The 13,230-nt window shown below is 46.1% G+C and overlaps 1 protein-coding gene across 1 annotated transcript in view; it reads right to left on the minus strand.

Moving 5' to 3' along the window:
- LOC119963175 (follistatin-related protein 5-like) overlaps nt 1–13,230 on the minus strand; it is an 877,034-nt gene that overhangs the window by 199,938 nt on the left and 663,866 nt on the right. The window contains 1 exon segment of the mRNA XM_038791890.1: nt 4,732–4,893. Within this exon segment, the coding sequence (XP_038647818.1) occupies nt 4,732–4,893 (162 nt within the window).

Raw genomic sequence — 13,230 nt, forward strand, 5'->3', positions numbered from 1 at the left:
GCCATTCTGCTTTCTTTGACCTGTAATGAGGCCTAGAGAGGATTTTGGCTGGCCTACTACTTGGATGAAGATGGAGGAGAGTTTGTTCTTGCAGTTTGTTGATATCTTAACTGGAATATTTTGTTCATTGACTTTTAACTGTTTATTGACTTATGTCTGGAACTGTGTTACTTGTTAATGAGACCAGGTGCCAAAACAGAAGAAGTGGTGGTACGGCGGCCCGGTTCCACTGTGCTCAACGCGGAGGTTGCATCCGGATGCCTTTATGACCTACTGGTGAATTTTTGTGTCAATGGCTATCTGCTGCTCCTGGTTTGGGAGCCGTGCAGGTTGCTGGAGGACCTGTTAATCCCTGCCCTGCTGCCTGCCTTCAAGCTACTGTCTTCTGGTTAGCTGCTGCATAATTGGGATGTCTGCTTAAACAACAGACTTTGGACAAACTGAAACATCCTTGCTCTAATGGACTAATCAGGACTTCCCTTTTAGGTTTTGTGGCAGAGCCCATGATGTCAGTTTGATAGACTTGGCAAGCAGCCAATCAGCTTGTTTGGAATCTGGGCCATGGATGATTCTTGTTTGGGATGGGTGGCGTTTTTCAGAAACTTCTGGAACAGAAGCCTGTGCCATTTTGTCAGTTCTAAGTAGAGTTCAGCCCTGATGTAGCTTGAAGTTTTTCTCTCTGTTCTCTCTCACTGCCAGGGGCTTTTAGAAACTGTCAGTCAGACCTGTGAAGGTTCTCTTGCTTCAAAGGCACAGTAAGAAGTCTTACACCACCAGGTTAAAGTCCAACATGTTTGTTTCGAATCACTAGCTTTCGGAGCACAGCTAATTCCTCAGGTGAATCCAGAACCATTCACCTGAGGAAGGAGCTGTGCTCCGAAAGCTGGTGATTCAAAACAAACCTGTTGGACTTCAACCTGGTGTTGTAAGACTTCTTACTGTGCTCACCCCTGTCCAACGGCGGCATCGCCACATCATGGCTTAAAAGACAAAGGCAACAAACAGAATGGAATGAGAGTGTGCAAGCCATTTTTCCACAGGTCTGCAGCACTCCAACACTCTGTCTCAGGTACTCGGAAGAGCTTAAATTTAAGCTTAAACTGAGAGCATTCTTCGTAACACAGCCAGAGTTCCTGCACAGTTCCTGCACCGAAATCAGGAAAACGAAAGACCTGCAAACGTTCCGATATAAAGCCCAGTAATATCTCAGGAAGGCAGAAGCTCCATCTGCCGGTGGTGGTGGTGAGTGGGGGGGGGGGGGGGGGGGGTACTATGTTATGTGCTTCTATGACTTCCCCTGTTCCCCACGCACTTTAAAACTACTTCCCCGAGTACTTAAAGTAAAAGTAAAGTAATATTTATTGTCACAAGTAGGCTTACATTAACACTGCAATGAAGTGACTGTGAATAGCCCCTAGTCGACACATTCTGGCGCCTGTTCGGGTACACAGAGAGAGAGTTCAGAATATCCAAATTACCGAATAGCACGTCTTTTGGAACTTGTGGGAGGAAATCGGAACACCTGGAGGAAACCCACGCAGACATGGGGAGACCGTGCAGACTCCACACAGACAGTGACCCAAGCCAGGAATCGAATCTGGGACCCTGGAGCTGTGAAGCAACAGTGCTACCCACTGTGCTACCATGCTGCCCTACTCTCTGATCCAAGGAAAGAGCATCTGACCATCCACTCTGTCCATGCACTGTTTCTTCACAGCACTAGGGTCCCAAGTTCGATTCTTGGCTTGGGTCACTGTCTGTGTCGGAGTCCGCGTGTTTTCCCCGTGTCTGCTTGAGTTTCCGCCGGGTACTCCAGTTTCCTCCCACAAGTCCTGAAAGACGTGTTTGCTAAATTGGATATTCTGAATTCTCCCTCAGTGTACCCAAGCAGCCACTGTGGTGTGGTGACGAGGGGATTTTCAAAGTAACTTAATTGAAGTATTAATAAAGATTACGATAATAAAGATGACTTAATCCCCATTTTCTTTAAATCCTCTCCACCCTTCCCGTGTGTCTGTCTTATGTGGGTGGAGGGCGGGATGGGGTTTTGGGATTAGGTAGACTGGTAGACCATTGTCATAGAATTAGAATGCCGACAGTGCAGAAGGATGCCATTCAGCACATCGAGTCTGCACAAAATGTTCTGTTATTTCTTCATATATTCATCTTTTCGTCTTATAATTGATAAATAGATTGTTAGTGTTTTACTTATAAAGCTGATGTCTGTAATTCATTTGAATAGTCAAGGAATAATCTCAGGAAAACACAAAATATTTTTAAATTCACTTATGTTGGGACTCCGGGTCTGTAGGGTTGGAAGTGACCGCCCACCTGTGCAGGGTGTCGTAACAACATCACAGGTGGAGGCAACCTACTGCTTACCGTGCCCCATGACCATTGATGGACGTGGCGGGCGTCCTCTGGGGGCTCTGGGCCGGAGGAACATGCCTCGCCCTACCACCCTATTCTGGAGGCTGAATAGTCAAGGAATAATCTCAGGAAAACACAAAATATTTTTAAATTCACTTATGTTGGGACTCCGGGTCTGTAGGGTTGGAAGTGACCGCCCACCTGCGCAGGGTGTCGTAACAACATCACAGGTGGAGGCAACCTACTGCTTACCATGCCCCATGACCATTGATGGACGTGGCGGGCGTCCTCTGGGGGCTCTGGGCCGGAGGAACATGCCTCGCCCTACCACCCTATTCTGGAGGCTGACTGAGATGCGGTTGTCTGCCGGGGGGGGGGGGGGGGGGGGGGGGGGTGGGTAGACTCGGGGGAGCTGGAGCCCATCATTGCCAGCCCACAGGGAGTCTCTGGGTTAGCACCAGTGGCCTTCCCCCCTGTCAGAGCCCATTGGGCCCTAGGGGTAAACTCGGGAATGGAAGGGCAGCTGGATTGAGCTCTGAATGGCTCTGCGTCATCTGGTTCTGCCAGCCTTGGCGGCTCCCCATTGGCTGAACCATGGTGTCAACGCCCTCAGCAATGCTCCTCAGTGACTGTGCCATGCTCTGGAACACCCCAGAAAGGTCTGCCTGAGACCAGTACACATCCCCCAGTGACCGAGCTATGCTCTGGAGTGCCTCAGAAAGGTCCACCTGAGACCAGGACATTTATCCTAGCGACCGTGACATGCTCTGGAGTGCTTCGGCAATGCCCACCTGAGACTGGGACATGCTCTGCAGTGTGTCAGCAAGGTCTAGCAGGTAGAGGGTGGGGTTGAAAGCCATGACGTGATGATGGTGGGCATCCTCGGAGTTCTCCTCCAACATGATCTCCAGGGAAGCAGTGGGCGGGGCCACTCCAGATGAGCAGACACCCTCTGATGGAAATCCTGCCAGAGAATGGACATGTGGCCAGTGGAAGGGAGGAACATTCTGTCTGGCATTAACAACTTACTTTTGATCGGGCATCAGGGTGGGGGCTGGTGGATCCTCAACTCTGCACCGTACACCAAACTCTGCGTCAGTGGCCGATCTGTCCAAAGCCATCCACATGACCTCCAGGGCCTGTTTCTCATAAGGGATGATGGCTCTGATGTCTGGCACCCCGTCGCTCATCTGGGTTCGCTCCTATATGTTGTGGGCAAACTTCTTCTGTGGGGACACAGAGAGGGCATTGTGAGCCTCACACTTCAGGCATCGTACAGACTGGGGGGCAGATATGGTGGTGGGTGGGGGTGTGCCAGAGGCATGGTCGTCGGGAGGGGGGGGGGGGGGGTTAAGGACAAGGATGGGAGGCGGGGCCAGAGCCAGGGGTTGATGCCAACACACCCTTGCGGCCCAGTGGAGGTCGTTGATCTTCTTACGGCACTGGATGCCGATCCTCCTGGTGAGACTCCCCAAGCTGACCGCCGCTGTGTCTTCCGCACAGGCAACACTGGATGCCCTATGGCTGACCTTCCGAGTCCATTGGAGGAACAGGGCATCTCGTTGGGACACGTCGGAATCCCTGAATCTTGGAGATGATCTGTTCGGTGGCATGGCTGTAAGCTGTGTGAGGTTTTCTGTGCGGGATCGGTTTAAGTGTTGCTCCATCTTGTTAGTTGAAAGCTGGCAGGTACAGCCCCAGCAAATCAGCCAGCAGGACAATCATTTGTAGCATGAAGCCCGTGGACCAATTAAGGTTAGTTAAATCGCATCCTAATTTTTCACACACTGGACGTTACACTGAGCATTTACTGGCCAATCAACTCATCAATTTCTTGTGACATCATGACTGTCTTCCCCCCCCCCACCCCCGCTGCCACACAGGCAGCTGAAATACTCACTGAATATTCCTCTCCTCCTGCAGCAGGACCAAACCACTTTCTACATAGTGAAAAGGTTAGAAAGAAAAACAAACAAAATGCACCTCTTTCCCCTTGTGCATTAATTTCCCAGTTTAATTCAAATTGTAATTACTCAGGATGTAGTCTCTCTTATTGATCGTACACTTGAAAAGTCCCTTTCTATGAGGCCATCAACATAAATGGGATGGGCTGGTCCAAATATAGTTTAGACAAACAAACAACAAAAGGATGCACATGAAACTGCATCGTAATTCTCTGTTGGATCAGTGTACAAAGAGCACAATGTTTTATATTTTGTGCTGTTCAGTTGTGTTTTTAGAATTGCAGTTAGCTGTACTAGATAGTGATTTCTTAACTAACTCTAACAATAAAATATTTTGTATCTGGGTTCATACAAAAACACCTATGTAATAATGTCGTAGGTACAAATAACATATTACCTTGTAGACTCAGCTGTTTTGATAGTTTGGGCATAATGTCAATGCCATTTTTCAACCAGTTGATCAAAGGATTTGGAATGCCTTCAGCATGACACCTGAGGCTGGCTGTCACCCCTGGTTCACGAGCCTGACTCTCTGGATAGACCCGAATAACTGGGGGAACTGAATATGAAGTAGAGAAAGCAAGTTAGTGCATGGTTGAGATTCAGTGGCAGCATTAAGATCATTTCAATCTTCCTCAAGGATGGATATATTCCAGTCAAAATGCCATACACTGGGGCAATCTAAATAAATCGGAGCAAACTCATTTTTGTTATTACTTGGCCCCGAATGACATACATGTAACCAAAATATTTGGCTTCTTAGAGTGGTTCCATTCTGGGTTCAGATCTTGGTATATTTGTATTTTTGAAATGTTTTGTGAAATTAAAATAGTTGCTATGGACAATTGCTATCATTGATTAGTTTAGATTTGCTCATTCTCCATGCAGTATGACAGCATGTTCCTGAATTAACTCAGCTGCTATTTGGACAGTACTTTGGCACAATGCCGAGAGGAATTTCATAAGTGGCTATAAAACCACTTTTCGCGATTTATATAATTTTTCTGGAATTCTGCGAGTGAATCACCAAGTGTAGGTATCGAGAAATTGCAAACATAGGTTTTGATAATTGAATGTTCAGCTTTGTGTTGCTGCAGCAAGCTCATACTGCAACAGCTCACGTTCCTGTCATGCAGAGACGTATACCTGCAGAAAATATGCTCTATTTCCGCTGTGGGGCTGATTATCAGGGGCGTGGGTCAGAAGTCTCACCCTCTGGAACAACTGGCCAATTTATCAGTCAGTCCAATATAAAAAGGTATATTTTATACATTTTTCAACCTTCTCTCCCGTAACTCACTCTAAAAACGTAAAAACTTCCTGTCAATGAAAACAATTCACCTTTGCAAACCTAACTTCACATCTTAGCCTCGAACTGTTTGTTTTCTTATTATAAAAATATTTTCCAGCACATCAACGAATGATTTTTTTCATGATGGCCAGAATATCACAGGGAATGCCCTACTCAATTTTAAGTCTTCATTTCTCACAGGCTAGCCATGCCTGTATATACATTCTGAAAATCAGCCTTTCATTTAAATATATTGTTCAAGAAGTAAATAAAGAAGTAAATAAAGTATAACAAATAACATGGTTGTAAAGATATTTGCAATAAAAGAAAGAAGAACCTCCATTTTCGGAGCTTACCGAAAGATCTAAACAATGAGCTCTGTTGCACTTGTACAGCTGACTGCAAGAACTAATATCTGGCTGATCCTAAAACTGAGATGAATATGACAGATTGTAGTATCCTGTAAGACTGGGGACCACCAAGCAGATCAACGAATGAACAGTTTATTAAGGGAAGTAACTATTTACAGAGAGTGAGAAAAAGGTTACCATACTCCACAAATCCAGATTCCAAAACGGGCAATGAAAACCTGTGCTCAGACCTATGATGCGCGCACTCTGGCCTGATTGGCCGAACAGGTCACATGACCCTCTGAGAACTTGCCCCTCAAAGGGTCGCACTACCACATCCCTTCCTCTTTAGGTTCCTGATTAACACAGTTCAATAACAATGGAACTATTTACAATATCATACAACAAATTGAACTCAACAGTCCCTTATAAGCTAAGTTGATCTAGAACTTCCTGATCCTTTGGGAGCATCTTAATTCACTAACAGATGCTCCAGCAGTAGAGTTAAATTCAGTTTGAACCTTAATGGGTTGACTCACAACATGCAAATATTTGTCAGTGCAGATAATTTCTCCACTGGAACATTAACTGGTTCTACCTCAGGATGGTTTGCTGCAACGTAATATCGCTGACAGGCATACTCGGGGCAGACTGCTCCACTGGTTCTGTGTGCAATTCTCTTTTGGAATGATCCAGGTATTTCTTCAACCTTTTTTCTTGGACATCTATTTCATACAACACTGGACCTGTTCTGGCCACCACCGTTCCAGGGATCCAATTTGGACCAGCACCAAAATTCTTTACACATACCAAGTCTTCCACCTCAAATGCTCTCTCAGTTTTTGTTGAGTCATGATGTCTTTTATCTGTTCTGTTTTACCTCCACCCTCCCCGCTAATTTTTTTAAGCCTGTGATCAGGTGTGTAGATGAGGTGGTACAGTTGATGTAGTTTACATGGATTTCAGCAAAGCCTTTGACAAGGTCCCACATGGGGGTCTTATAAAGAAAAACAAATTCACATGGGCACAGGATAACTTGATAAGGTGTATTCAAAATTGGCTTAGCTGTAGGAGACACGGGGTGATTAATGACGGCTGCTTTAGTGACCAGAAGCCAGTATCCAGTGGTTTACCACAGGGATCTGTGCTGGGTCCCTTATTGTTTGTCATTTATATAAATGACATGGATGACTATGTGGGGGTAGGATTAGTAAATTTGCAGATGACACAAAGATTGGCCGGGTGATTAACAGTGAGGTTATTGTGTGTCTTGGGTTACAGGAAGATATAGATGGGATGGTCATATGGGCAGAACCATGGCAAATGGAATTTAACCCTGAAAGGTGTGAGGTGATACACTTTGGAAGAAGTAATTTGACAAGGAAGTTTTCAATGCATGGCCTGACACTGGAAAGTTCCGAGGAAAAAGGGATATTGGCGTGTTTACCAATGGATCTCTGAAGGCAGAAGGGCAGGTTAAAACTAATAAGTTTTTTATTTTTTTATTTTTCAGTAGTTGGGAAGTTAGTTCAGTGGGAATGGAGGCTAGGGCAGTTGAATGTTCCTCCTGCAGAATGTGGGAGGAAAGGGTCACCTCTCGTGTCCCTTCTGACTACATCTGCGGGAAGTGCACCCAACTCCAGCTCCTCGAGAGCCGCATTAGGGACCTGGAGCTGGAGCTGGATGAACTTCGGATCATTCGGGAGGCGGAGGAGGTTATTGAGAGGAGTTATAGGGAGGTAGTCACACCTCAGGTAAAAGAAGAAAGTAGATGGGTTACCGTCAGGGGAAGCAGAGGGAACCGGCAGGCAGTGCAGGGATCCCCTGTGGTCGTTCCCCTCTATAACAAGTATACCGTTTTGGATACTGTTGCGGGGGACGACTTACCAGGGGTAAGCAATAGGGCGCAGGTCTCTGGCACAGAGTCTGTCCCTGTTGTTCAGAAGGGAAGGGAGAAGAGGAACAGAGCACTTGTCATTGGGGACTCCATAGTTAGAGGAACAGACAGGAGGTTCTGTGGGAACGAAAGAGACTCACGGTTGGTGTGTTGCCTCCCAGGTGCCAGGGTTCGTGATGTCTCTGATCGTGTTTTTGGGATCCTTAAGGGGGAGGGGGAGCAGCCCCAAGTCGTGGTCCACATAGGTACCAACGACATAGGTAGGAAGAGAGATGGGGATTTGAGACAGAAATTCAGGGAGCTAGGGTGGAAGCTGAGAGCTAGAACAAACAGAGTTGTTATCTCTGGGTTGTTACCCGTGCCACGTGCTAGCGAAGTAAGAAATAAGGAGAGAGAGGAGTTGAACACGTGGCTACAGGGATGGTGCAGGAGGGAGGGTTTTGGTTTCCTGGATAATTGGGGCTCATTCTGGGGTAGGTGGGACCTCTACAAACAGGATGGTCTTCACCTGAACCAGAGGGGTACCAATATCCTGGGAGGGAGATTTGCTAGTGCTCTTCGGGGGGGTTTAAACTAATTCAGCAGGGGGATGGGAACCTAAATTATAGTCCCAGTGTACAGGATGTTGAGAGTAGTGAGGTCAGGGATAGGGTTAAAAGTTCGAAAGAGGGCACCGGCAAGCAGGACGCTGGTTTGAAGTGTGTCTACTTCAACGCCAGGAGCATCCGGAATAAGGTGGGTGAGCTTGCAGCATGGGTTGGTACCTGGGATCTCGATGTTGTGGCGATTTCGGAGACATGGGTAGAGCAGGGACAGGAATGGTTGTTGCAGGTTCCAGGATTTAGATGTTTCTGTAAGAACAGAGAAGATGGTAAAAGAGGGGGGGGTGTGGCATTGTTAATCAAGGAAAGTATTACGGCAGTAGAAAGGACGCTTGAGGACTCGTCTACTGAGGCAGTATGGGCCGAGGTTAGGAACAGTAGAGGAGAGGTCACCCTGTTGGGAGTTGTCTATAGACCTCCGAATAGTCCCAGAGATGTAGAGGAAAGGATTGCAAAGATGATTCTTGACAGGAGCGAGAGTAACAGGGTAGTTGTTATGGGGGACTTTAACTTTCCAAATATTGACTGGAAATACTATAGTTCGAGTACTATAGATGGGTCAGTTTTTGTGCAGTGTGTGCAGGAGGGTTTTCTGACACAGTATGTAGACAGGCCAACAAGGGGCGAGGCCACATTGGATTTGGTACTGGGTAATGAACCCGGCCAGGTGTTAGATTTAGATGTAGGTGAGCACTTTGGTGATAGTGATCACAACTCGGTCATGTTTACTTTAGCAATGGGCAGGGATAGGTATATACCGCAAGGCAAGAATTATAGCTGGGGGAAAGGCAATTATGATGCTATTCGGCAAGATTTAGGAGGTATAGGATGGGGAAGGAAACTGCAGGGGATGGGTACAATCGAAATGTGGAGCTTTTTCAAGGAACAGCTACTGCGTGTCCTTGATAAGTATGTACCTGTCAGGCAGGGAGGAAGTTGTCGAGCAAGGGAGCCGTGGTTTACTAAGGAAGTTGAAGCACTTGTCAAGAGGAAGAAGAAGGCTTATGTTAGGATGAGACATGAAGGCTCAGTTAGGGCACTTGAGAGTTACAAGTTAGCCAGGAAGGACCTAAAGGGAGAGTTAAGAAGAGCGAGGAGAGGACACGAAAAGTCATTGGCGGATAGGATCAAGGAAAACCCTAAGGCTTTCTATAGGTATATCAGGAACAAAAGAATGACTCGAGTAAGATTAGGGCCAATTAAGGATAGTAGTGGAAAGTTGTGTGTGGAATCAGAGGAGATAGGGGAAGCTTTAAATGGATATTTTTCGTCAGTGTTTACACTGGAGAAAGACAATGTTGTCGAGGAGAACACTCAGGTTCAGTCGACCAGGCTAGATGGAATTGAGGTTCAAAAGGAGGAGGTGTTAGCAATTTTAGAAAATGTCAAAATAGATAAGTCCCCTGGGCCAGATGGGATTTATCCTAGGATTCTCTGGGAAGCCAGGGAGGAGATTGCTGAGCCTTTGTCCTTGATCTTTATGTCGTCTTTGTCGACAGGAATAGTGCCGGAAGACTGGAGGATAGCAAATGTTGTCCCCTTGTTCAAGAAGGGGAGTAGAGACAACCCTGGTAATTATAGACCTGTGAGCCTTACTTCGGTTGTGGGTAAAATGTTGGAAAAGGTTATAAGAGATAGGGTTTATAATCATCTTGAAAAGAACAAGTTGATTAGCGATACTCAACACGGTTTTGTGAAGGGTAGGTCATGTCTCACAAACCTTATTGAGTTTTTTGAGAAGGTGACCAAACAGGTGGATCAGGGTAAAGCTGTTGATGTGGTGTATATGGATTTCAGTAAGGCGTTTGATAAGGTTCCCCACGGTAGGCTATTGCAGAAAATAAGGAAGTATGGAATTGAAGGTGATTTAGCGGTTTGGATCAGTAATTGGCTAGCTGAAAGAAGACAGAGGGTGGTGGTTGATGGCAAATGTTCATCCTGGAGTTCAGTTACTAGTGGTGTACCGCAAGGATCTGTTTTGGGGCCACTGCTGTTTGTCATTTTTATAAATGACCTGGAAGAGGGTGTAGAAGGATGGGTTAGTAAATTTGCAGATGACACGAAGGTCGGTGGAGTTGTGGATAGTGCTGAAGGATGTTATAGGATACAGAGGGACATAGATAAGCTGCAGAGCTGGGCTGAGAGGTGGCAGATGGAGTTTAATGCGGAAAAGTGTGAGGTGGTTCACTTTGGAAGGAGTAACAGGAATGCAGAGTACTGGGCTAATGGCAAGATTCTTGGTAGTGTAGATGAACAGAGAGATCTCGGCATCCAAGTACATAAATCCCTGAAAGTTGCCACCCAGGTTAATAGGGCTGTTAAGAAGGCATATGGTGTGCTAGCCTTTATAAGCAGGGGGATTGAGTTTCGGAACCACAAGGTCATGCTGCAGCTGTACATAACTCTGGTGCGGCCACACCTGGAGTACTGCGTGCAGTTCTGGTCACCACATTATAGGAAGGATGTGGAAGCTTTGGAAAGGGTTCAGAGGAGATTTACTAGGATGTTGCCTGGTATGGAGGGAAGGTCTTACGAGGAAAGGCTCAGGGAATTGAGGTTGTTTTCGTTAGAGAGGAGAAGGCTGAGAGGTGACTTAATAGAGACATATAAGATAGTCAGAGGGTTAGATAGGGTGGACAGTGAGAGTCTTTTTCCTCGGATGGTGATGACCAACACGAGGGGACATAGATTTAAATTGAGGGGTGAGAGATATAGGACAGATGTCAGAGGCAGTTTCTTTACTCAGAGAGTGGTGGGGGTGTGGAACGCCCTGCCTGCAATAGTAGTAGACTCGCCAACTTTAAGGGCATTTAAGTGGTCACTGGATAGACATATGGATGAAAATGGAATAGTGTAGGTCAGATAGGCTTCAGATGGTTTCACAGGTCGGCGCAACATCGAGGGCCGAAGGGCCCGTACTGCGCTGTAATGTTCTATGTTCTATGTTCTATTAATGGGGTTGTGAAAAAGGCATATGGGGCACTTGCCTTTATCAATCGAGGCTCAGGTTACAGAAACACCAACAAAGGTAATGTATTGAGAAATTTTAGAGCAAGAACACTTTCCTTGGGTACTGGCAGAGACACTATACTTTTCGGTTGGGAAAGGCGACGTAAAGTGTCTGTATTTGATATGTGTGTGCCCGAACTGTGCTGAAAATTATACTCGTAGGCTGCTAATAATAGACCCCAGCATTACACCCTAGCTGAAGCTATGAAAGGAATAACATTCTCCTCCCTAAGTAAGCCTCAAAGAGGTTTGTGGTCAGTAATTACGATGAAGTGCCGTCCATAAACATTTTGATGGAATTCTTCAAACCAAAGGTTACGGCTAGTCTCTCTTTTTCGATTTGAGGATAAGTTTTTTCAGCATTGGTCAGAGTCCTCGAGGCACAGTCCTTTCTGCACCAATTCCATAAGGAGACGAATGCAAGTAAGAATTATGGGCTGGATTCTCTGTCCTGAGAGGCCCAGATTGAATTGGATTGGATTGCTTTGGATTGGATTTGTTTATTGTCATGTGTACTGAGGTACAGTGAAAAGTATTTTTCTGCAAGCAGTTCAACAGATCATTCAGTACATGGGAAGAAAAGGGAATTAAACAAAATTCAAGAAAATACAAGAAAATACATAATAGGGCAACACAATATATACAATGTAACTACATAGTATGAAATTGCAGAGCCATTGGCAATGATCTTTTCGTCCTCGCTGTCAACAGGGGTGGTACCAGAGGATTGGAGAGTGGCGAATGTCGTGCCCCTGTTCAAAAAAGGGAATAGGGATAACCCTGGGAATTACAGGCCAGTTAGTCTTACTTCGGTGGTAGGCAAAGTAATGGAAAGGGTACTGAGGGATAGGATTTCTGAGCATCTAGAAAGGCATTGCTTGATTAGGGATAGTCAGCACGGATTTGTGAGGGGTAGGTCTTGCCTTACAAGTCTTATTGAATTCTTTGAGGAGGTGACCAAGCATGTGGATGAAGGTAAAGCAGTGGATGTAGTGTACATGGATTTTAGTAAGGCATTTGATAAGGTTCCCCATGGTAGGCTTATGCAGAAAGTAAGGAGGCATGGGATAGTGGGAAATTTGGCCAGTTGGATAACAAACTGGCTAACCGATAGAAGACAGAGAGTGGTGGTGGATGGCAAATATTCAGCCTGGCGCCCAGTTATCAGTGGCGTACCGCAGGGATCAGTTCTGGGTCCTCTGCTGTTTGTGATTTTCATTAACGACTTGGATGAGGGAGTTGAAGGGTGGGTCAGTAAATTTGCAGATGATACGAAGATTGGTGGCGTTGTGGATAGTGAGGAGGGCTGTTGTCGGCTTCAAAGAGACATAGATAGAATGCAGAGCTGGGCTGAGAAGTGGCAGATGGAGTTTAACCCTGACAAGTGTGAGGTTGTCCATTTTGGAAGGACAAATCTGAATGCGGAATACAGGGTTAATGGTAGGGTTCTTGGCAATGTGGAGGAGCAGAGAGATCTTGGGGTCTATGTTCATAGTTCTTTGAAAGTTGCCACTCAAGTTGATAGAGCTGTGAAGAAGGCCTATGGTGTGCTAGCGTTCATTAGCAGAGGGATTGAATTTAAGAGCCGTGAGGTGATGATGCAGCTGTACAAAACCTTGGTCAGGCCACATTTGGAGTACTGTGTGCAGTTCTGGTCACCTCATTTTAGGAAGGATGTGGAAGCTTTGGAAAAGGTGCAAAGGAGATTTACCAGGATGTTGCCTGGAATGGAGAGTAGGTCATACGA

This window comes from Scyliorhinus canicula, chromosome 3 (genome assembly GCF_902713615.1).
Source record: "Scyliorhinus canicula chromosome 3, sScyCan1.1, whole genome shotgun sequence".
In the NCBI taxonomy this organism is placed as follows: domain Eukaryota; kingdom Metazoa; phylum Chordata; class Chondrichthyes; order Carcharhiniformes; family Scyliorhinidae; genus Scyliorhinus; species Scyliorhinus canicula.